This window comes from Notolepis coatsorum (assembly GCF_963971535.1).
Source record: "Notolepis coatsorum genome assembly, contig: SUPER_1_unloc_1, whole genome shotgun sequence".
In the NCBI taxonomy this organism is placed as follows: domain Eukaryota; kingdom Metazoa; phylum Chordata; class Actinopteri; order Aulopiformes; family Paralepididae; genus Notolepis; species Notolepis coatsorum.
The window spans coordinates 804470-830633 of NW_028174886.1; the positions used below are offsets into that span (position 1 = coordinate 804470).

Consider the following 26164-nt stretch of genomic DNA (forward strand, 5'->3'; position numbering starts at 1 on the left):
TACTGAGCTCATTATAGGCCCTGTGTCTCTCTCTCTCCACTTACTGAGCTCATTATAGGCCCTGTGTCTCTCTCTCCTCCACTTACTGAGCTCATTATAGGCCCTGTGTCTCTCTCTCCTCCACTTACTGAGCTCATTATAGGCCCTGTGTCTCTCTCTCTCCACTTACTGAGCTCATTATAGGCCCTGTGTCTCTCTCTCTCCACTTACTGAGCTCATTATAGGCCCTGTGTCTCTCTCTCTCCACTTACTGAGCTCATTATAGGCCCTGTGTCTCTCTCTCTCCACTTACTGAGCTCATTATAGGCCCTGTGTCTCTCTCTCCTCCACTTACTGAGCTCATTATAGGCCCTGTGTCTCTCTCTCCTCCACTTACTGAGCTCATTATAGGCCCTGTGTCTCTCTCTCTCCACTTACTGAGCTCATTATAGGCCCTGTGTCTCTCTCCTCCACTTACTGAGCTCATTATAGGCCCTGTGTCTCTCTCTCCTCCACTTACTGAGCTCATTATAGGCCCTGTGTCTCTCTCTCTCCACTTACTGAGCTCATTATAGGCCCTGTGTCTCTCTCTCCTCCACTTACTGAGCTCATTATAGGCCCTGTGTCTCTCTCTCTCCACTTACTGAGCTCATTATAGGCCCTGTGTCTCTCTCTCTCCACTTACTGAGCTCATTATAGGCCCTGTGTCTCTCTCTCTCCACTTACTGAGCTCATTATAGGCCCTGTGTCTCTCTCTCCTCCACTTACTGAGCTCATTATAGGCCCTGTGTCTCTCTCTCTCCACTTACTGAGCTCATTATAGGCCCTGTGTCTCTCTCTCTCCACTTACTGAACTCATTATAGGCCCTGTGTCTCTCTCTCCTCCACTTACTGAGCTCATTATAGGCCCTGTGTCTCTCTCCTCCACTTACTGAGCTCATTATAGGCCCTGTGTCTCTCTCTCCTCCACTTACTGAGCTCATTATAGGCCCTGTGTCTCTCTCTCCACTTACTGAGCTCATTATAGGCCCTGTGTCTCTCTCTCCTCCACTTACTGAGCTCATTATAGGCCCTGTGTCTCTCTCTCCTCCACTTACTGAGCTCATTATAGGCCCTGTGTCTCTCTCTCTCCACTTACTGAGCTCATTATAGGCCCTGTGTCTCTCTCTCCTCCACTTACTGAGCTCATTATAGGCCCTGTGTCTCTCTCTCCTCCACTTACTGAGCTCATTATAGGCCCTGTGTCTCTCTCCTCCACTTACTGAGCTCATTATAGGCCCTGTGTCTCTCTCTCCTCCACTTACTGAGCTCATTATAGGCCCTGTGTCTCTCTCTCTCTCCACTTACTGAGCTCATTATAGGCCCTGTGTCTCTCTCCTCCACTTACTGAGCTCATTATAGGCCCTGTGTCTCTCTCCTCCACTTACTGAGCTCATTATAGGCCCTGTGTCTCTCTCTCCTCCACTTACTGAGCTCATTATAGGCCCTGTGTCTCTCTCTCCTCCACTTACTGAGCTCATTATAGGCCCTGTGTCTCTCTCTCCTCCACTTACTGAGCTCATTATAGGCCCTGTGTCTCTCTCTCCTCCACTTACTGAGGTCATTATAGGCCCTGTGTCTCTCTCTCTCCTCCACTTACTGAGCTCATTATAGGCCCTGTGTCTCTCTCTCTCTCCACTTACTGAGCTCATTATAGGCCCTGTGTCTCTCTCTCCTCCACTTACTGAGCTCATTATAGGCCCTGTGTCTCTCTCTCTCCACTTACTGAGCTCATTATAGGCCCTGTGTCTCTCTCCTCCACTTACTGAGCTCATTATAGGCCCTGTGTCTCTCTCCTCCACTTACTGAGCTCATTATAGGCCCTGTGTCTCTCTCTCCTCCACTCACTGAGCTCATTATAGGCCCTGTGTCTCTCTCTCTCCACTTACTGAGCTCATTATAGGCCCTGTGTCTCTCTCTCCTCCACTTACTGAGCTCATTATAGGCCCTGTGTCTCTCTCTCCTCCACTCACTGAGCTCATTATAGGCCCTGTGTCTCTCTCTCCTCCACTTACTGAGCTCATTATAGGCCCTGTGTCTCTCTCTCTCCTCCACTTACTGAGCTCATTATAGGCCCTGTGTCTCTCTCCTCCACTTACTGAGCTCATTATAGGCCCTGTGTCTCTCTCTCCTCCACTTACTGAGCTCATTATAGGCCCTGTGTCTCTCTCTCTCCACTTACTGAGCTCATTATAGGCCCTGTGTCTCTCTCTCCTCCACTTACTGAGCTCATTATAGGCCCTGTGTCTCTCTCTCCTCCACTTACTGAGCTCATTATAGGCCATGTGTCTCACTCTCTCTCCACTTACTGAGCTCATTATAGGCCCTGTGTCTCTCTCCACTTACTGAGCTCATTATAGGCCCTGTGTCTCTCTCTCCACTTACTGAGCTCATTATAGGCCCTGTGTCTCTCTCTCCACTTACTGAGCTCATTATAGGCCCTGTGTCTCTCTCCTCCACTTACTGAGCTCATTATAGGCCCTGTGTCTCTCTCCTCCACTTACTGAGCTCATTATAGGCCCTGTGTCTCTCTCTCCTCCACTTACTGAGCTCATTATAGGCCCTGTGTCTCTCTCTCTCCACTTACTGAGCTCATTATAGGCCCTGTGTCTCTCTCTCCTCCACTTACTGAGCTCATTATAGGCCCTGTGTCTCTCTCTCCTCCACTTACTGAGCTCATTATAGGCCCTGTGTCTCTCTCTCCTCCACTTACTGAGCTCATTATAGGCCCTGTGTCTCTCTCTCCTCCACTTACTGAGCTCATTATAGGCCCTGTGTCTCTCTCTCCTCCACTTACTGAGCTCATTATAGGCCCTGTGTCTCTCTCTCTCTCCACTTACTGAGCTCATTATAGGCCCTGTGTCTCTCTCTTCTCCACTTACTGAGCTCATTATAGGCCCTGTGTCTCTCTCCTCCACTTACTGAGCTCATTATAGGCCCTGTGTCTCTCTCTCTCCACTTACTGAGCTCATTATAGGCCCTGTGTCTCTCTCTCCTCCACTTACTGAGCTCATTATAGGCCCTGTGTCTCTCTCTCCTCCACTTACTGAGCTCATTATAGGCCCTGTGTCTCTCTCTCCTCCACTTACTGAGCTCATTATAGGCCCTGTGTCTCTCTCTCCTCCACTTACTGAGCTCATTATAGGCCCTGTGTCTCTCTCTCTCCACTTACTGAGCTCATTATAGGCCCTGTGTCTCTCTCTCTCCACTTACTGAGCTCATTATAGGCCCTGTGTCTCTCTCTCCTCCACTTACTGAGCTCATTATAGGCCCTGTGTCTCTCTCTCCTCCACTTACTGAGCTCATTATAGGCCCTGTGTCTCTCTCTCTCTCCACTTACTGAGCTCATTATAGGCCCTGTGTCTCTCTCTCCTCCACTTACTGAGCTCATTATAGGCCCTGTGTCTCTCTCTCTCCACTTACTGAGCTCATTATAGGCCCTGTGTCTCTCTCTCCTCCACTTACTGAGCTCATTATAGGCCCTGTGTCTCTCTCCTCCACTTACTGAGGTCATTATAGGCCCTGTGTCTCTCTCTCCTCCACTTACTGAGCTCATTATAGGCCCTGTGTCTCTCTCCTCCACTTACTGAGCTCATTATAGGCCCTGTGTCTCTCTCTCCTCCACTTACTGAGCTCATTATAGGCCCTGTGTCTCTCTCTCCTCCACTTACTGAGCTCATTATAGGCCCTGTGTCTCTCTCTCTCCACTTACTGAGCTCATTATAGGCCCTGTGTCTCTCTCTCTCCACTTACTGAGCTCATTATAGGCCCTGTGTCTCTCTCTCTCCACTTACTGAGCTCATTATAGGCCCTGTGTCTCTCTCTCCTCCACTTACTGAGCTCATTATAGGCCCTGTGTCTCTCTCTCCTCCACTTACTGAGCTCATTATAGGCCCTGTGTCTCTCTCTCCTCCACTTACTGAGCTCATTATAGGCCCTGTGTCTCTCTCTCCTCCACTTACTGAGCTCATTATAGGCCCTGTGTCTCTCTCTCCTCCACTTACTTCCGGAGGTCATTATAGGCCCTGTGTCTCTCTCTCCTCCACTTACTTCCGGAGCTCATTATAGGCCCTGTGTCTCTCTCTCCTCCACTTACTTCCGGAGGTCATTATAGGCCCTGTGTCTCTCTCTCCTCCACTTACTTCCGGAGCTCATTATAGGCCCTCTGTCTGTGCTCCCAGATGACCTCCAGGCTCGTGATGAACTTCAAGAGACTCCTCCGGTGCTGGAACACTTCCTTATAGCTCTCCATGGCTTCGTGGTACTGCCTGGTCAGTCGGGGAGCAGACGGAGAGAGTAGGCAGGGTAAGATACTGCCTGGTCAGTCGGGGAGCAGAGGGAGAGAGTAGGCAGGGTAAGATACTGCCTGGTCAGTCGGGGAGCAGACGGAGAGAGTAGGCAGGGTAAGATACTGCCTGGTCAGTCGGGGAGCAGACGGAGAGAGTAGGCAGGGTAAGATACTGCCTGGTCCGTCGGGGAGCAGACGGAGAGAGTAGGCAGGGTAAGATACTGCCTGGTCAGTCGGGGAGCAGACGGAGAGAGTAGGCAGGGTAAGATACTGCCTGGTCAGTCGGGGAACAGACGGAGAGAGTAGGCAGGGTAAGATACTGCCTGGTCAGTCGGGGAGCAGAGGGAGAGAGTAGGCAGGGTAAGATACTGCCTGGTCAGTCGGGGAGCAGACGGAGAGAGTAGGCAGGGTAAGATACTGCCTGGTCAGTCGGGGAGCAGACGGAGAGAGTAGACAGGGTAAGATACTGCCTGGTCAGTCAGGGAGCAGACGGAGAGAGTAGGCAGGGTAAGATACTGCCTGGTCAGTCTGGGAGCAGAGGGAGAGAGTAGGCAGGGTAAGATACTGCCTGGTCAGTCGGGGAACAGACGGAGAGAGTAGGCAGGGTAAGATACTGCCTGGTCAGTCGGGGAACAGACGGAGAGAGTAGGCAGGGTAAGATACTGCCTGGTCAGTCGGGGAGCAGACGGAGAGAGTAGGCAGGGTAAGATACTGCCTGGTCCGTCGGGGGAACAGACGGAGAGAGTAGGCAGGGTAAGATACTGCCTGGTCAGTCGGGGAGCAGACGGAGAGAGTAGGCAGGGTAAGATACTGCCTGGTCAGTCAGGGAACAGACGGAGAGAGTAGGCAGGGTAAGATACTGCCTGGTCAGTCGGGGAGCAGAGGGAGAGAGTAGGCAGGGTAAGATACTGCCTGGTCAGTCGGGGAGCAGACGGAGAGAGTAGGCAGGGTAAGATACTGCCTGGTCAGTCGGGGAGCAGACGGAGAGAGTAGGCAGGGTAAGATACTGCCTGGTCAGTCGGGGAGCAGAGGGAGAGAGTAGGCAGGGTAAGATACTGCCTGGTCAGTCGGGGAACAGACAGAGAGAGTAGGCAGGGTAAGATACTGCCTGGTCAGTCGGGGAACAGACGGAGAGAGTAGGCAGGGTAAGATACTGCCTGGTCAGTCGGGGAGCAGACGGAGAGAGTAGGCAGGGTAAGATACTGCCTGGTCAGTCGGGGAGCAGACGGAGAGAGTAGGCAGGGTAAGATACTGCCTGGTCAGTCGGGGAGCAGACGGAGAGAGTAGGCAGGGTAAGATACTGCCTGGTCAGTCGGGGAGCAGACGGAGAGAGTAGGCAGGGTAAGATACTGCCTGGTCAGTCGGGGAACAGAGGGAGAGAATAGGCAGGGTAAGATACTGCCTGGTCAGTCGGGGAGCAGACGGAGAGAGTAGGCAGGGTAAGATACTGCCTGGTCAGTCGGGGAACAGACGGAGAGAGTAGGCAGGGTAAGATACTGCCTGGTCAGTCGGGGAGCAGACGGAGAGAGTAGGCAGGGTAAGATACTGCCTGGTCAGTCGGGGAGCAGAGGGAGAGAGTAGGCAGGGTAAGATACTGCCTGGTCAGTCGGGGAACAGACAGAGAGAGTAGGCAGGGTAAGATACTGCCTGGTCAGTCGGGGAACAGACGGAGAGTAGGCAGGGTAAGATACTGCCTGGTCAGTCGGGGAACAGACGGAGAGAGTAGGCAGGGTAAGATACTGCCTGGTCAGTCGGGGAGCAGAGGGAGAGAGTAGGCAGGGTAAGATACTGCCTGGTCAGTCGGGGAGCAGACGGAGAGAGTAGGCAGGGTAAGATACTGCCTGGTCAGTCGGGGAGCAGACGGAGAGAGTAGGCAGGGTAAGATACTGCCTGGTCAGTCGGGGAGCAGACGGAGAGAGTAGGCAGGGTAAGATACTGCCTGGTCAGTCGGGGAGCAGACGGAGAGAGTAGGCAGGGTAAGATACTGCCTGGTCAGTCGGGAGCAGACGGAGAGAGTAGGCAGGGTAAGATACTGCCTGGTCAGTCGGGGAACAGACGGAGAGAGTAGGCAGGGTAAGATACTGCCTGGTCAGTCGGGGAGCAGACGGAGAGAGTAGGCAGGGTAAGATACTGCCTGGTCAGTCGGGGAGCAGACGGAGAGAGTAGGCAGGGTAAGATACTGCCTGGTCAGTCGGGGAGCAGACGGAGAGAGTAGGCAGGGTAAGATACTGCCTGGTCAGTCGGGGAACAGACGGAGAGAGTAGGCAGGGTAAGATACTGCCTGGTCAGTCGGGGAACAGACGGAGAGAGTAGGCAGGGTAAGATACTGCCTGGTCAGTCGGGGAGCAGACGGAGAGAGTAGGCAGGGTAAGATACTGCCTGGTCCGTCGGCGAGCAGACGGAGAGAGTAGGCAGGGTAAGATACTGCCTGGTCAGTCGGGGAACAGACGGAGAGAGTAGGCAGGGTAAGATACTGCCTGGTCAGTCGGGGAACAGAGGGAGAGAGTAGGCAGGGTAAGATACTGCCTGGTCAGTCGGGGAGCAGAGGGAGAGAGTAGGCAGGGTAAGATACTGCCTGGTCAGTCGGGGAGCAGACGGAGAGAGTAGGCAGGGTAAGATACTGCCTGGTCCGTCGGGGAGCAGACGGAGAGAGTAGGCAGGGTAAGATACTGCCTGGTCAGTCGGGGAGCAGACGGAGAGAGTAGGCAGGGTAAGATACTGCCTGGTCAGTCGGGGAGCAGACGGAGAGAGTAGGCAGGGTAAGATACTGCCTGGTCAGTCGGGGAGCAGACGGAGAGAGTAGGCAGGGTAAGATACTGCCTGGTCCGTCGGGGAGCAGACGGAGAGAGTAGGCAGGGTAAGATACTGCCTGGTCAGTCGGGGAGCAGACGGAGAGAGTAGGCAGGGTAAGATACTGCCTGGTCAGTCGGGGAGCAGACGGAGAGAGTAGGCAGGGTAAGATACTGCCTGGTCAGTCGGGGAACAGACGGAGAGAGTAGGCAGGGTAAGATACTGCCTGGTCAGTCGGGGAACAGACGGAGAGAGTAGGCAGGGTAAGATACTGCCTGGTCAGTCGGGGAGCAGACGGAGAGAGTAGGCAGGGTAAGATACTGCCTGGTCAGTCGGGGAACAGACGGAGAGAGTAGGCAGGGTAAGATACTGCCTGGTCAGTCGGGGAACAGACGGAGAGAGTAGGCAGGGTAAGATACTGCCTGGTCAGTCGGGGAGCAGACGGAGAGAGTAGGCAGGGTAAGATACTGCCTGGTCCGTCGGGGAGCAGACGGAGAGAGTAGGCAGGGTAAGATACTGCCTGGTCAGTCGGGGAACAGACGGAGAGAGTAGGCAGGGTAAGATACTGCCTGGTCAGTCGGGGAACAGAGGGAGAGAGTAGGCAGGGTAAGATACTGCCTGGTCAGTCGGGGAGCAGACGGAGAGAGTAGGCAGGGTAAGATACTGCCTGGTCAGTCGGGGAGCAGACGGAGAGAGTAGGCAGGGTAAGATACTGCCTGGTCCGTCGGGGAGCAGACGGAGAGAGTAGGCAGGGTAAGATACTGCCTGGTCAGTCGGGGAGCAGACGGAGAGAGTAGGCAGGGTAAGATACTGCCTGGTCAGTCGGGGAGCAGACGGAGAGAGTAGGCAGGGTAAGATACTGCCTGGTCAGTCGGGGAGCAGACGGAGAGAGTAGGCAGGGTAAGATACTGCCTGGTCCGTCGGGGAGCAGACGGAGAGAGTAGGCAGGGTAAGATACTGCCTGGTCAGTCGGGGAGCAGACGGAGAGAGTAGGCAGGGTAAGATACTGCCTGGTCAGTCGGGGAGCAGACGGAGAGAGTAGGCAGGGTAAGATACTGCCTGGTCAGTCGGGGAACAGACGGAGAGAGTAGGCAGGGTAAGATACTGCCTGGTCAGTCGGGGAGCAGACGGAGAGAGTAGGCAGGGTAAGATACTGCCTGGTCAGTCGGGGAGCAGACGGAGAGAGTAGGCAGGGTAAGATACTGCCTGGTCAGTCGGGGAACAGACGGAGAGAGTAGGCAGGGTAAGATACTGCCTGGTCAGTCGGGGAACAGACGGAGAGAGTAGGCAGGGTAAGATACTGCCTGGTCAGTCGGGGAGCAGACGGAGAGAGTAGGCAGGGTAAGATACTGCCTGGTCCGTCGGGGAGCAGACGGAGAGAGTAGGCAGGGTAAGATACTGCCTGGTCAGTCGGGGAACAGACGGAGAGAGTAGGCAGGGTAAGATACTGCCTGGTCAGTCGGGGAACAGAGGGAGAGAGTAGGCAGGGTAAGATACTGCCTGGTCAGTCGGGGAGCAGAGGGAGAGAGTAGGCAGGGTAAGATACTGCCTGGTCAGTCGGGGAGCAGACGGAGAGAGTAGGCAGGGTAAGATACTGCCTGGTCCGTCGGGGAGCAGACGGAGAGAGTAGGCAGGGTAAGATACTGCCTGGTCAGTCGGGGAGCAGACGGAGAGAGTAGGCAGGGTAAGATACTGCCTGGTCAGTCGGGGAGCAGACGGAGAGAGTAGGCAGGGTAAGATACTGCCTGGTCAGTCGGGGAACAGACGGAGAGAGTAGGCAGGGTAAGATACTGCCTGGTCAGTCGGGGAACAGACGGAGAGAGTAGGCAGGGTAAGATACTGCCTGGTCAGTCGGGGAACAGAGGGAGAGAGTAGGCAGGGTAAGATACTGCCTGGTCAGTCGGGGAACAGAGGGAGAGAGTAGGCAGGGTAAGATACTGCCTGGTCAGTCGGGGAGCAGACGGAGAGAGTAGGCAGGGTAAGATACTGCCTGGTCAGTCGGGGAGCAGACGGAGAGAGTAGGCAGGGTAAGATACTGCCTGGTCAGTCGGGGAACAGACGGAGAGAGTAGGCAGGGTAAGATACTGCCTGGTCAGTCGGGGAGCAGACAGAGAGAGTAGGCAGGGTAAGATACTGCCTGGTCAGTCGGGGAACAGACGGAGAGAGTAGGCAGGGTAAGATACTGCCTGGTCAGTCGGGGAACAGACGGAGAGAGTAGGCAGGGTAAGATACTGCCTGGTCAGTCGGGGAGCAGACAGAGAGAGTAGGCAGGGTAAGATACTGCCTGGTCAGTCGGGGAACAGACGGAGAGAGTAGGCAGGGTAAGATACTGCCTGGTCAGTCGGGGAGCAGACGGAGAGAGTAGGCAGGGTAAGATACTGCCTGGTCAGTCGGGGAACAGACGGAGAGAGTAGGCAGGGTAAGATACTGCCTGGTCAGTCGGGGAGCAGACGGAGAGAGTAGGCAGGGTAAGATACTGCCTGGTCAGTCGGGGAGCAGACGGAGAGAGTAGGCAGGGTAAGATACTGCCTGGTCAGTCGGGGAGCAGACGGAGAGAGTAGGCAGGGTAAGATACTGCCTGGTCAGTCGGGGAGCAGACGGAGAGAATAGGCAGGGTAAGATACTGCCTGGTCAGTCGGGGAGCAGACGGAGAGAGTAGGCAGGGTAAGATACTGCCTGGTCAGTCGGGGAGCAGAGGGAGAGAGTAGGCAGGGTAAGATACTGCATGGTCAGTCGGGGAGCAGACGGAGAGAGTAGGCAGGGTAAGATACTGCCTGGTCAGTCGGGGAGCAGAGGGAGAGAGTAGGCAGGGTAAGATACTGCCTGGTCAGTCGGGGAACAGACGGAGAGAGTAGGCAGGGTAAGATACTGCCTGGTCAGTCGGGGAGCAGATGGAGAGAGTAGGCAGGGTAAGATACTGCCTGGTCCGTCGGGGAACAGACGGAGAGAGTAGGCAGGGTAAGATACTGCCTGGTCCGTCGGGGAGCAGACGGAGAGAGTAGGCAGGGTAAGATACTGCCTGGTCAGTCGGGGAACAGACGGAGAGAGTAGGCAGGGTAAGATACTGCCTGGTCAGTCGGGGAGCAGACGGAGAGAGTAGGCAGGGTAAGATACTGCCTGGTCAGTCGGGGAACAGACAGAGAGAGTAGGCAGGGTAAGATACTGCCTGGTCAGTCGGGGAGCAGACGGAGAGAGTAGGCAGGGTAAGATACTGCCTGGTCAGTCGGGGAGCAGACGGAGAGAGTAGGCAGGGTAAGATACTGCCTGGTCAGTCGGGGAGCAGACGGAGAGAGTAGGCAGGGTAAGATACTGCCTGGTCAGTCGGGGAACAGACGGAGAGAGTAGGCAGGGTAAGATACTGCCTGGTCAGTCGGGGAGCAGAGGGAGAGAGTAGGCAGGGTAAGATACTGCCTGGTCAGTCGGGGAGCAGACGGAGAGAGTAGGCAGGGTAAGATACTGCCTGGTCAGTCGGGGAGCAGAGGGAGAGAGTAGGCAGGGTAAGATACTGCCTGGTCAGTCGGGGAACAGACGGAGAGAGTAGGCAGGGTAAGATACTGCCTGGTCAGTCGGGGAACAGGCGGAGAGAGTAGGCAGGGTAAGATACTGCCTGGTCAGTCGGGGAGCAGGCGGAGAGAGTAGGCAGGGTAAGATACTGCCTGGTCAGTCGGGGAACAGAGGGAGAGAGTAGGCAGGGTAAGATACTGCCTGGTCAGTCGGGGAGCAGAGGGAGAGAGTAGGCAGGGTAAGATACTGCCTGGTCAGTCGGGGAGCAGACGGAGAGAGTAGGCAGGGTAAGATACTGCCTGGTCAGTCGGGGAACAGAGGGAGAGAGTAGGCAGGGTAAGATACTGCCTGGTCAGTCGGGGAGCAGACGGAGAGAGTAGGCAGGGTAAGATACTGCCTGGTCAGTCGGGGAGCAGACGGAGAGAGTAGGCAGGGTAAGATACTGCCTGGTCAGTCGGGGAACAGACGGAGAGAGTAGGCAGGGTAAGATACTGCCTGGTCAGTCGGGGAGCAGACGGAGAGAGTAGGCAGGGTAAGATACTGCCTGGTCAGTCGGGGAGCAGACGGAGAGAGTAGGCAGGGTAAGATACTGCCTGGTCAGTCGGGGAGCAGACGGAGAGAGTAGGCAGGGTAAGATACTGCCTGGTCAGTCGGGGAACAGACGGAGAGAGTAGGCAGGGTAAGATACTGCCTGGTCAGTCGGGGAACAGACGGAGAGAGTAGGCAGGGTAAGATACTGCCTGGTCAGTCGGGGAGCAGACGGAGAGAGTAGGCAGGGTAAGATACTGCCTGGTCAGTCGGGGAGCAGACGGAGAGAGTAGGCAGGGTAAGATACTGCCTGGTCAGTCGGGGAGCAGAGGGAGAGAGTAGGCAGGGTAAGATACTGCCTGGTCAGTCGGGGAACAGACGGAGAGAGTAGGCAGGGTAAGATACTGCCTGGTCAGTCGGGGAGCAGACGGAGAGAGTAGGCAGGGTAAGATACTGCCTGGTCAGTCGGGGAGCAGACGGAGAGAGTAGGCAGGGTAAGATACTGCCTGGTCAGTCGGGGAACAGAGGGAGAGAGTAGGCAGGGTAAGATACTGCCTGGTCAGTCGGGGAACAGACGGAGAGAGTAGGCAGGGTAAGATACTGCCTGGTCAGTCGGGGAGCAGACGGAGAGAGTAGGCAGGGTAAGATACTGCCTGGTCAGTCGGGGAACAGACGGAGAGAGTAGGCAGGGTAAGATACTGCCTGGTCAGTCGGGGAGCAGACGGAGAGAGTAGGCAGGGTAAGATACTGCCTGGTCAGTCGGGGAGCAGACGGAGAGAGTAGGCAGGGTAAGATACTGCCTGGTCAGTCGGGGAGCAGACGGAGAGAGTAGGCAGGGTAAGATACTGCCTGGTCAGTCGGGGAGCAGACGGAGAGAGTAGGCAGGGTAAGATACTGCCTGGTCAGTCGGGGAGCAGACGGAGAGAGTAGGCAGGGTAAGATACTGCCTGGTCAGTCGGGGAGCAGACGGAGAGAGTAGGCAGGGTAAGATACTGCCTGGTCAGTCGGGGAACAGACGGAGAGAGTAGGCAGGGTAAGATACTGCCTGGTCAGTCAGGGAACAGACGGAGAGAGTAGGCAGGGTAAGATATGGGAGACAACAGCGTTCTACACGGAGGCGACAGTGGCTCGCCCCCTCAGGAGGTTCCCGCGCGCCTCCCAGCGTGTCGAAGTGTCCTTGTTGAGCGAGACACTTGACCCCTAATTCGGCGGTTCTCAAACTACGGGTTGCGACCCAAAGTGGGTCGTGGGTAGGTGACAGTGGGGGTCATTGGCAACAACAAAAAGTATTAAAGAGTATTAAATCACCTTTTTGAATTCAGAGAAGAAGCGCAGATTTTTGATGTTTTTTTTTTTTATTCTTTTTTACACTCATTTGAACATTTAAAGTTTGGCCTAATGGTAGCGACAGAAATGTTTTCTCTTCTCCCTGCTCCTTTTCGCTCACGGAAGAAAGGTCAGCTTTCCTTTGATTAGTAGGAAGAGAGTTGTCAAAGCAGTTTTCTCATCAGTCCTGGGCCCTCATTTATCAATGGTGCGTACGCACAGATATGTGCATAAACCGTGCGTACGATCATTTCTAAGCAAAGTGTGAACGTGTGCTTGAGATTGGGCGTATATCTACGCACAGCTCAGACCGTGCGTGCATTGCGCCCAGCGGTAGAATATGAAGACTGCAGACGGACGGAATATGCTTTCATCAGTTTCATGCATTATAGTGAAACTTTCAACACTGACGTGTTCTGTATGACCCGTAATTCATTATAGTTAATTGTAAAATAGCGACATTAGTGTAATTATTGCCAAACCCTATAAATAGCATTTGGAATAGGTATTTCCGAATTAATTCAGCCTGGTTCATAGCGTTATTATAGGAATACTTCTCGCGGTGTGCGCTCAGATGTTTTCAGAGATATAGGGCATGTCTATTTGCAGAGAGAGAACATAATAATATTAAGTAGAGTCCGCTACCCGAGACACATTCTCCTTGATTTGTACCGCATTTGGGACTCAAATTGGAGCGTGCAGGAGCAAAACGCAGTGTTGGATGTCGTAATTTCCCCAATCCCCAACTACATACAAAATCCATATATCAATAACAGGAGGCCAAGAGAGGATTTTACGCCAGGTTACCCAACATCATCGGAGCAATAGACTGTACCCATGTAGCTTTCAAAGCTCCACCAATAAACAAATCCAGTTATGTGAACGGGATTCCACTCGGTCAATGTACAGATAATCTGCGATGCGCATCTTGGTTGATTATGTCGTTGCCGGTGGCCGGGAGGAACACGACTCATTCAGGCCTAATTGTATTTAATTCAATTGTAATGTTATTACTGGGGTATCTGTAATTAAAACATCACTTAAATGCAGATCAGGGTTATCCAAGCCATAATGACTCTGACCAAAACCACAGGCTCACGACGAGCGCACAATAGACATAGAGCGCAGAGTTGGCCTGCTGAAATTGATTTAATTTCAGTCATTACAGTGCTTAATGTCGGGTCAGCTTGTCATTTATTTCTGTCAATGTGCTGGTTCTGTAGCAGGACTGGGTCAGTCAACATCCTTGGCACAGAAGATAGTCTACACGCTCCCTCCTCCTCCTCAGCGGAGTTGTCGGTGAACTTGACAACTTCATTGGATTTATTTATTCTCAAAAAATATCTATAATCATACGATTAAATATTGTTTCAAATAAAATGCTAAATACTATTATTCTGTGTGTCATGTTTCCAAATAAGATTGTTCACAATGGGAAATGCTGTGTATACGTTCAATTTGTTGGTTAGACCTCCGTGATCAATCGCGCTCTCAGTGAAGTTTCTCATAGTTCGCTCGGCTTAGTCCATTATTTCACATCCCATGGGGGTGTTTCATTACCATATATGGATAATCATGCACGAGCATAGACGGTAAGAACAATGGTATTTATCAACACAGAGTGTGCGTAGGACCCGTGTACGCACGGTTGATAAATCCCGATTTTTCTGTGCGTAGAGACATTCTAAATTCCGTGCGTAAGAACAAAAATAGAACACTTTCTACGCATTATTGATAAATGAGGGCCCTGGACTATGGTGATTTATAGGCATGCTGCGGCCTCAACCCTTAAATCCTTGAACTATGTCCATCACTCTGCCCTCAGATTCATCGCTAATGACAGATACAACACTCACTGTGTCCTTTATGAGAAGGTTGGTTGGTCCTCGCTGTTGGAGGCGCAACAAACACTGGTATTTGTTCATTTCTAAAAGGCCCTTATTGGTAAACAACCTCCTTATAACTGCATCATTATTGGAATGGAATTTTGGAACCCGTTCTAGTGCCCGGCTGGTCCTTAAGGTCCACAGAGTTTGCTCTGAACAGGGTAAATCTGCATTTTGCTATTTTATGCCCCTCTAGCTCATGGAATGAACTCCAACAGTCCTTAAAGCTTGAGATTCTCCCATCCGTTGCAGAGTTTAAAACCAACATTTGTCAATCAAGTTGTACATGTTTTAATTGATTTGTTATCCATACTTGTCTTATTGTTATGATTTTATATTATAAAAAATGTATATTATATATATATATATATATAAGGCAATGATGTTCACGAGGTACAGGGATGAGGAAGGGACTTGATATTTACGGGTGTTTACAATTTTATTTTATTTCTTTCATGTTTTACATAAATAGTTTTTTTTGCATATATATATATATATTTTTATCTTTTTTTCTTTTTTATATTTTAAAATAGTACACTCATTTGAGTAGTGGAAAAGGGGTAGGATTAAATAAGTGTATACTTCTTCCTACTCCTTTTCAAACATGTAGATTGAGTTGTGTTTTGCTTTTGTTATTGTTTGTTTGTATTCATTGCATGTTCGAAATAAAGATTTCAAATCAAATATTCGGTGTGATTTGACATGCTAACTCTGTGTGTAGTGTACACTCAACGACATGCTAACTCTGTATGTAGTGTACACTCAACGACATGCTAACTCTGTATGTAGTGTACACTCAACGACATGCTAACTCTGTATGTAGTGTACACTCAACGACATGCTAACTCTGTATGTAGTGCACACTCAACGACATGCTAACTCTGTATGTAGTGTACACTCAACGACATGCTAACTCTGTATGTAGTGTACACTCAACGACATGCTAACTCTGTATGTAGTGTACACTCAACGACATGCTAACTCTGTATGTAGTGTACACTCAACGACATGCTAACTCTGTATGTAGTGTACACTCAACGACATGCTAACTCTGTATGTAGTGTACACTCAACATGACATGCTAACTCTGTATGTAGTGTACACTCAACGACATGCTAACTCTGTATGTACAGTACACTCAACGACATGCTAACTCTGTATGTAGTGTACACTCAACGACATGCTAACTCTGTATGTAGTGTACACTCAACATGACATGCTAACTCTGTATGTAGTGTACACTCAACGACATGCTAACTCTGTATGTAGTGTACACTCAACGACATGCTAACTCTGTATGTACAGTACACTCAACGACATGCTAACTCTGTATGTAGTGTACACTCAACGACATGCTAACTCTGTATGTAGTGTACACTCAACGACATGCTAACTCTGTATGTAGTGTACACTCAACGACATGCTAACTCTGTATGTACAGTACACTCAACGACATGCTAACTCTGTATGTAGTGTACACTCAACGACATGCTAACTCTGTATGTAGTGTACACTCAACGACATGCTAACTCTGTATGTAGTGTACACTCAACGACATGCTAACTCTGTATGTAGTGTACACTCAACGACATGCTAACTCTGTATGTAGTGTACACTCAACGACATGCTAACTCTGTATGTAGTGTACACTCAACGACATGCTAACTCTGTATGTAGTGTACACTCAACGACATGCTAACTCTGTATGTAGTGTACACTCAACGACATGCTAACTCTGTATGTAGTGTACACTCAACGACATGCTAACTCTGTATGTAGTGTACACTCAACGACATGCTAACTCTGTATGTAGTGTACACTCAACGACATGCTAACTCTGTATGTAGTGTACACTCAACGACATGCTAACTCTGTATGTACAGTACACTCAACGACATGCTAACTCTGTATGTACAGTACACTCAACGACATGCTAACTCTGTATGTAGTGTACACTCAACGACATGCTAACTCTGTATGTAGAGTACACTCAACGACATGCTAACTCTGTATGTAGTGTACACTCAACGACATGCTAACTCTGTATGTAGTGTACACTCAACGACATGCTAACTCTGTATGTAGTGTACACTCAACGACATGCTAACTCTGTATGTAGTGTACACTCAACGACATGCTAACTCTGTATGTAGTGTACAGTACACTCAACGACATGCTAACTCTGTATGTAGTGTACAGTACACTCAACGACATGCTAACTCTGTATGTAGTGTACACTCAACATGCTAACTCTGTATGTAGTGTACACTCAACGACATGCTAACTCTGTGTGTAGTGTACACTCAACGACATGCTAACTCTGTATGTAGTGTACACTCAACGACATGCTAACTCTGTATGTAGTGTACACTCAACGACATGCTAACTCTGTATGTAGTGTACACTCAACGACATGCTAACTCTGTATGTAGTGTACACTCAACGACATGCTAACTCTGTATGTAGTGTACACTCAACGACATGCTAACTCTGTGTGTAGTGTACACTCAACGACATGCTAACTCTGTATGTAGTGTACACTCAACATGCTAACTCTGTATGTAGTGTACACTCAACGACATGCTAACTCTGTATGTAGTGTACACTCAACGACATGCTAACTCTGTATGTAGTGTACACTCAACGACATGCTAACTCTGTATGTAGTGTACACTCAACGACATGCTAACTCTGTATGTAGTGTACACTCAACGACATGCTAACTCTGTATGTAGTGTACACTCAACGACATGCTAACTCTGTATGTAGTGTACACTCAACCACGGGACTGTAAATGATGGAAACCTCAGTTGCCTTTCAAGTTTAACTACGGTTTGAAATGGGGTCACCAAAAATAAACAGGGTTCTTCCTCTAAAACCACCGTTCAATAGTGATGTTAAGATTGACCGATTCGCATCGGTGCACCGGCATAAACGTTCACGATGCGAGTGCACCGGTGGAATAAGTGCGCATCGGCTAGAATTCAAGTTGAACTTGCGATGCGTCTTGTTGTAGCGTCTTTGCATCGGTCAAAACCGATTCGTTCATATAATTTCCTCTCATCCACTTCTGTCAGCAGTGAGTGCACTGCACACAGCAGATACTATCTTCGCTTCGCTACTACAGAAGGCAAGAGCCGCGTCACAGTTATCAACAAACAACTCTCTCTCTCTCTCTCTCTCTCTCTCTCTCTCTCTCTCTCTCTCTAATATAAATACTACGGTAACTGGATAGTAGATGATAAACATTACATTTCTGCTATAAGCTATATTGTCTCACAGTAGTGTGTATATATACATTGTGTGTGTGTGTGTTTTTAGCTAAAGTGGATAGAAAACAAAGTACTGTGCAAAAGTCTTAGGCATCCAATAGTTTTTATATAAATTGTCTTACAGTAGATTTAGATTTTTAATAATAATATAAGCTGTATAAGGAATACAACCAAGTCCTCTGTCATACCATAAAATTGTATCATTATTTTGCATCGTGTTGAATCGCATCGTATCGCCCCGAATCGGATTATGTTGAATCAAATCGTATCGTATCGAACACAGGGGTGAATCGTAGCGCATCGCATCGCCCGGTGCTTCAAATGTATCGTATCGTTGGCACCGTATCGAGATGCGCATCGCATCGGCCTCAGTGATGGAGATGCACATCCCTACCTTCCAAATGATCACACCCTGTCCAGACCCACCGGGCATCAGACCGTGGGTGTGAGACATATGCGTTTTCCTATTCTCCAGAATATTCTATATCTTGTTTAAACTACTATCTTGACTAGACCTGAAAGTGATTCAATTGGATCCTCAGTCCTCCGGGACACAGAGGCCTTGGGCCCAGAGTTACGAGCATTTGGTCATAATCCATAGCACCCCAGACATTGACGGGTCAAAGGTCACATACCTGGTGATCTCCTCGGGGTCCCCTTGCTGCTCGTGCTGGCTAGAGATCTTGGCCTTCAGACGGCTGATCTCGCTGTCCAGACTCTTGGCCGTCCGAGACACCTCCACCCTCTCTGGACAGACCTCCGTGGCCTTGGCGATGGTCATCTGACGTCACCCAGAGAGAGACATTTCAGACAGACCGACGTCTTCAACAGTCCAAGAACAATTCTTTTCCCCACACATTCTTGTAATTTTTTCCGCCTATCAATTTGCACATTCCGTGAGTGAAAAGGAGCAGGGAGAAGATATTATTTAGCCCCCGACTCAAAACAATTAACTATAGGATTAGATTGTCCGTCAATTACACATATTTTAACAAACAAAATTTACAAAAAATAAATAAAATAAAGGAATAGGGAAATCTGTTACCCCTCAACTTTATAAAGTCCAATTGTTCTTTCTTTATAGATTTTCTTGAACTGAAAGATATTTGTACAACTCTTTAAATCATTCTGTGGAGAATTCCACAGTCTTACACCACATACTGAAAGACACATCTGCTTTAAAGTCGTCCTACATACTGATGCTTATTAAATTACATTTCCTTCTATGGTTATCGTCCTCGGAGCTAAAAACAAACCACTTCTGCAAGCTTTCTGTCAATACTGAACACAACTACCGGTAATAATATCTGTACATAACTAATAACATCTGTACATAACTAATAACATCTGTACATCTGTACATAACGAATAACATCTGTACATAACGAATAACATCTGTACATTGTTAAATATCTGTGATTGTTAAATATCTGTACATAACTAATATCTATACATAACTAATAAATAATATCTACATAACTAATAACATCTGTACATAACGAATAACATCTGTACATAACTAATAATATCTGTACATAACTAATAATATCTGTACATAACTAATCATATATGTACATGACTAATACGATCTGTACATAACGAATAACATCTGTACATAACAAATAACATCTGTGACTCGACTATATCTTTAAGTTTCATAAGTCCAGTGACAACAGGAACAATAAACATCCCCGTACTCTGCAGCCGTGTAACGTGACGTGACAGGACGTGACAGGACGTGACAGGACGTGACAGGACGTGACAGGACGTGACAGGACGTGACAGGACGTGACAGGACGTGACAGGACGTGACAGGACGTGACAGGACATGACAGGACGTGACAGGACGTGACAGGACGTGACAGGACGTGACAGGACGTGACAGGACATGACAGGACGTGACAGGACGTGACAGGACGTGACAGGATGTGACAGGACGTGACAGGACATGACAGGACGTGACAGGACGTGACAGGACGTGACAGGACGTGACAGGACGTGACAGGACATGACAGGACGTGACAGGACGTGACAGGACGTGACAGGACGTGACAGGACGTGACAGGACGTGACAGGACGTGACAGGACGTGACAGGACGTGACAGGACGTGACAGGACGTGACAGGACGTGACAGGACGTGACAGGACGTGACAGGACGTGACAGGACGTGACAGGACGTGACAGGACGTGACAGGACGTGACAGGACGTGACAGGACGTGACAGGACATGACAGGACGTGACAGGACGTGACAGGACGTGACAGGACGTGACAGGACGTGACAGGACATGACAGGACGTGACAGGACGTGACAGGACGTGACAGGACGTGACAGGACGTGACAGGACGTGACAGGACGTGACAGGACGTGACAGGACGTGACAGGACGTGACAGGACGTGACAGGACGTGACAGGACGTGACAGGACGTGACAGGACGTGACAGGACATGATAGGACGTGACAGGACATGACAGGACGTGGCTGGCGAGCGTTATTTTTAAACCTAGCCGCATTTTGCGGAGACGCTCTCTGATTGGCCACTGACATGTTTGCCCAATCGCGTGACGAGCTGTGTCTTTGCCCATTTCCGGGTCTAACAGCAGCAAACTACCTAACGCCTAGTTTATCACTGGTTAAGTTTAGGCGACTCTTTCGAAGTTGGTTAAGGTTAGAGTTTGGAATCAGGGCTGGTGGTCTATCGCCATGCTCTAAGACAAACTCTAACCTTAACCAACTTCGAAAGAGTGCCTAAGCTCTTAACCAGTGTAGAAACCGGCGTCGGCCAATCAGAGAGCGTCTCCGCAAAATGCTAGGGTAGGTTTAAAAATAAGGCGGCTGGCGAGCATACCGTGAGCTCTTCCTGTTTGCTGTGCAGGCTGGTGATGAGCGTCTGGATGCTGCTGAGGTGGGCCTTCCGCTTGTCCTCGTAGTACTTCTTGTGGTGCTTACATTTGGCCACCTCCTGGTCGCTCGTACACAGCCCGTCCTGCAGAGACACCAGGGGTTTAGTTAAGGGGGCGCTCTTCTCTCTTTATTTTTTAAATTTTTTATAACTTTTTTATTATTATTTGTTATTATTATTTTATTATAATTTTGTATAACTTTTTCTCCTTTTTTTTCTATTTTTCTCTTATCCCAATTTTGCCGTGCCAATTCTCCCCTCCCCTGTCTTGAACGTTGCTCGCATGTGCCACCCACTGGCCGGTTGTAGGGAGGATAGAAGCCTTGCATCACATGTCCCCTCCGATACATGTGGAGGCAGCCTGTCACACCTTTTCACCTGCCAGCGCGGACTCTCATTTGGCGAGGTGTAACGTGTGGGAGGCTCACACTACCCCCGCCATTTTCCTGTCTCGGCTGTGCAGGCGCCCCAACCGACCTGTAGGAGTCGCTGTCCACAACGTCCAGATTACCACCCATCGACTTCCACCCGCTAACTCTGCCAATTGAGTTAGTATGACGGCCGACCCAAGCCGGAGGCAACGCCGACAGCCGGATTCGATCCCGGTGTCTCGTGCATTGGTGACGATGAGCGCAATGTCCGCTGCGCCACCCAGCCGCCTTGCGCTCTTCTCTTTTTAAGGGGTCGGGGTTAATCTATTTTTAAGGGGTCGGGGTTACTATACAACGACACACTTTTACTGCCATAGAGAAGACGCAAACTCATCTTGTGATTCCCGGTTCGATTCCCGCTCCTCCCGGGCAGCATGTCAAAGTGTCCTTGAGCAAGGACCACGGTAACAAGACACAGCTGCATCACCACGGTAACAAGACACCGCATCACCACGGTAACAAGACACCGCCGCATCACCACGGTAACAAGACACCACCGCATCACCACGGTAACAAGACACCGCATCACCACGGTAACAAGACACCGCCGCATCACCACGGTAACAAGACACCGCCGCATCACCACGGTAATAAGACACCGCATCACCACGGTAACAAGACACCGCCGCATCACCACGGTAATAAGACACCGCATCACCACGGTAACAAGACACCGCATCACCACGGTAACAAGACACCGCCGCAACACCACGGTAACAAGACACCACCGCAACACCACGGTAACAAGACACCGCCGCAACACCACGGTAACAAGACACCGCCGCATCACCACGGTAACAAGACACCGCCGCAACACCACGGTAACAAGACACCGCCGCATCACCACGGTAATAAGACACCGCATCACCACGGTAATAAGACACCGCATCACCACGGTAACAAGACACCGCTGCATCACCACGGTAACAAGACACCACCGCATCACCACGGTAACAAGACACCACCGCATCACCACGGTAACAAGACACCACCGCATCACGGGGCGGAGCTGAGCGATCATGGAGTAGACGTGTTTCACATGAGCTCCCTTCTACCGTGCTGAATATACGTTTCTCCCCATTAGTCTTTATTTTATTTTTATTTGTTTTTTATCTGTTTGCTAGGTCGTCGTGTTTAGTATACATTCATCAACTTTTTACGACTTTCTACGATGGCGGGGGTGGAAACCAGAGCCATGAAAGAATTAGGCACGACACCGGCACCGCCGGGCCTGGCCGCACCGTCTCCCGCTGTCGGGGAGTTAAGCGAAGCTGTGCTCTTGGTCATGACCAAGCTACACGCAGACTCTGAGACACGCATCGCTGAAGCACAGAAGAAAGTGTTGGCGGATTTCTGTATCAGCCTCCGTCGTGAGATATCAGAAGAAATTCGGCTGGCGGTAGTACCGCTGACAGACAAGATGGAGGCGATACACGCTGCCTCTTCGGCTAATGCTAACGAACTAGCCATGCTAACAACGGAGGTATCATCACAGTGTGAGAAGATGGCGGGTCTTGAATCCGCCCTGCTGGCTAGGCAGGCTGAAGTCAACAAACTACAGTCGGCAATGGAGGAGATGCAGTCCCGGGATAGACGCCACAACGTCAGGATTGTTGGAGTACCGGAGACCAGCGGTGAAGGCCGTCTCTCTGAGACCGTGCCCGAACTGCTGCAGAAGATACTAGGGACGGACGTCCTCCCTATGCCTCCTATCTGTGAATCGGCCTACAGAGCGGGCAGGTTTTCTCCCGGCGTGAACAAAGAGCCGAGGCCCATCATAGTCAAGCTGAACAGACTCCAGCAGAGAGAAATCATCATGCGGTCGGCTCGTACCAGGAGGGGTAATCTGAGGCTTGGCGATCACAAAGTGGCCATTTTCGAGGACTTTACACCGGAGGTTCAAGCACAGAGAGCCGAGTACAAGGTGGTCCTGACTAAGCTATGGAAACTAGGCCTGAGGCCCACGTTATTCGCTCCCGCGAAATTATCTGTGTTGGAGAAGGTCGGTGGTCAGCGTTTGTTTTGGTCGTTGGCTAAAGCGAAGGAATATCTCGCGGAGACACCCGAGTCTGTTGCTTGATATCAATGGAGGGTGAGTGACTTGGCGGTTTGGGCCTATATACATTGATTAGGTAGACTATTCACAAACACTTGCTGTCATGCCCAGACATGCTAACTGTCCTCTGCCCATCCAACTAGCGGGGCTTCCCAATGACTTCTGTTACTTGCTAAAGCTGACCTCATGGTCATACTTGTGTATCGCCTCTTTGGAAGCTAACGAGCTAGCTGAACAATGTACATAATAAGCTAACGTGCTATCCGGATTCATCACTAGCTTACGCGCTAGCCTCGGGCTGGCCAGCGGGCTTCGCCTATAGTCTGCGCTGAGACATTCGAGACCCGTTAATGGTTACGTATTTTGGTTGCTGTTGCTGTTCAAAGGGACATTGGTTTGCACAGTTCAAGAGTGACCGAGTCCCTAACTAACTTCTGGTATGCTTTTATTTTTATATCCAGGTTTTTTTTTAGCGTTGGGATCCAAGTAGATGCCAAGGTCGGTTGAATATGCATATACAATATATGATAACAGGTTGGGTCGGGTATGGCTTGCACTTCATGGCTATATGGTTATATGGCCTGCACTTTAGCCATGCCCCTCTTTTCCTTTCTTTTTTCTTTCCTATTGTCGCTGTTTTTATGTCATCTGTATGCGCGATTTAAATGTGATCCGATTCTACCTTGGACTAACTGCTGATTCGCCTTAATTTTGTTTTGAATTTTCCGTGAGCCACTTATGCTATAACGTTGCGACATTAATATGCAGACTCCAAGGTAGATGGTTACAGGGCTGATGCTGAGTAATTATATAATAATTATTGTCGCTGTTTTAATGGCATTTGAATGAGCAATTTAACTGTGATTCGATCCTACCTTGGACTAACTGCTCCGACCGATATCTTTATTGAAACAATGTATGATAACAGGTGGTGTCAGGTGTTGCCTATTACCATCCCCGGATTAATTAATGAATGTGTTTAATTCTATTCTTACATAGGTTATGTCATTTCAGCCGTTGTGCCTGATCAGAGGGACAGCTAAAGGGGTGCATTTTGACAATAACCCTTTTTTCCCTTCTTTTTTTTTGTCATGGTTTAATTGACACTGTTCACACAATTTTGCACAAGTAACCTGTGACCCGAACCTGCCTTAGACTATCGGCTGGGATGCTTTAATTTAATTTTGTTTTGAATTTTCCTATACCCTTTTGGGCTATAACAATGTGATGTTGAAGCGCAGATTCGGAAATAGAGGGCTGCAGGTTGATGTGGAGTTATTATTTAATAATGGCTATTTTTACCATTATGGTTGTCTCATGTTGGGGCCAGGGCTCAGGTGGGTTTCGACCGATATCTTTATTGAATTTTATTTTATTATTATTTGTGTTTATTGGACTAGTGGGGGTTCACTCAGGGGTTTATCTAGAAGGGGGTTGGAGTGGGGAGCGTCTTATTAATCCATGTCTCTAGTGGGAAGTGATAGGAGGATGACCATCCTCAGGGGATGGGGCATAGGGTGGGGATTGGAGAGTGGGTATAGGGGACCTTATATTAGGACGGGTGGGTTAGGGTTTAGAGTAGAAGGGGGAGGGGTTGTAGCTGGGGTGGTATTTTTATGTGTTTTATGTACTGTTTTATGTACTGTTTTATGTGTGTGTAATTGTTCCTCCTCTGAACTCCTGGGATTGACCGTCCGGGCCCGCCGGGATCGGCACCTCTGTACTCAGCCTGGCTGCACTGGTATGTTCTCTACGCATTTATACAAGCTCGACCATGGCTAAATTGAATATTTTAATTTGGAACGCAGGAGGGCTTAACGCCCCACACAAGCGTGCCAGTGTCCTTTGGCTATTGAAGAGGAGAAATATTGACCTTGCTCTCCTTAGTGAAACGCATTTATTGGTAGGTGACGTGTCAAGACTGGCAAATCGGCAATATCACGTTATCTCCTCATCCTCAGCCGATGATAAGACGAAAGGAGTAGTCATAGTTACAAGACGTAACCTTGATATCAAAATCTTGGATGTATGGTCGGACACGGAGGGAAGGATTACTATAGCAAAAGTTGAATTCTTGCATAGGAAGATGGCTATAATAGCATTGTATGCTCCTAACACATTTGATTCAGCGTTCTATAATACAATCACGAAGAATATGTTGGAACTTAATGGATACGCTCTCATGGTGGGTGGCGATTTTAATGCGTGCTGGGATGCTGAGATGGATAGGTCCGGGCCCTCTGAAACGAGCGACCAAAAACGGGCCTCTAAGGCCCTTAGGATGTGGGCTAAAGACACAGGGCTCACAGACCTTTGGCGTTTATGCAACCCCACCCTCAAAGATTACTCTCACCTGTCAGCCAGACACAAAAGCTTCTCTCGAATTGACTATGCATTCGCGTCCCCTAATATGTTTGATAGTTTCGATGTCTCATTGGTTCCCTTGGCTCTCTCAGACCACAAGGGGATTTTCCTTACGGCAACCTTTGGCAGGCTCTCCGCAAGAGCTCCCAGATGGCGTTTTAATTCGACCCTGCTAAAGAACGATGACTTCTGTTCTGAGTTCAGGAGTAAACTAGCTGAATTTTTGCAGATCAACGTTGGCACAGTAGAAGACCCTAGGGTCCTGTGGAACGCATTGAAAGGGTTCATCAGGGGTCATGTCACACTATTTGCCTCCAATTTGCGAAAATCCCGGTCAAAAAAGCTAGAAGGACTGGAATCATTATATGCGGACCTATACGCATCCTTGCAAACTGACTATAATGAACGACTAAACACACAACGTAAGATAGTCAAAAAAGAAATAAACTCCATACTTAAACAACAGTCTGAGTTCTTGATACATAGGACAAGACAAAATTACTATTTTCACGGCTCCAGACCTAGCCATCTATTGGCAATGAAAATACGCTCAAATGATCATTTCTCGGATATCCCCTCGATTAGGACGAGCCAGGGTGCAGTCACTACTGATTCGAAAAAGATCAATGACACTTTTAAAGAGTTTTACTCACAGTTATATAGCTCAGAGGGTAATCTGGATGACTCTAAATTTGAATCGTTCATTGGCGGGCTTGAGATACCCCACATTTCTGAGGAAGAGGCCAAGGAACTGGGGGGACCGATTACTCTCGTAGAATTGAGGGAGACTATTGTTGA

The 26164-nt window shown here is 49.6% G+C and overlaps 1 protein-coding gene across 1 annotated transcript in view; it reads right to left on the bottom strand.

The window, feature by feature from the left end:
• LOC311246262 (structural maintenance of chromosomes protein 6-like) overlaps positions 1-26164 on the bottom strand; it is a gene marked incomplete at both ends in the record, with an annotated part of 159261 nt that overhangs the window by 24071 nt on the left and 109026 nt on the right. Inside the window, 3 exon segments of the mRNA XM_084338477.1 lie at positions 4161-4286; positions 18248-18393; positions 20462-20599. Of these exon segments, the coding sequence (XP_084194603.1) occupies positions 4161-4286; positions 18248-18393; positions 20462-20599 (410 nt within the window).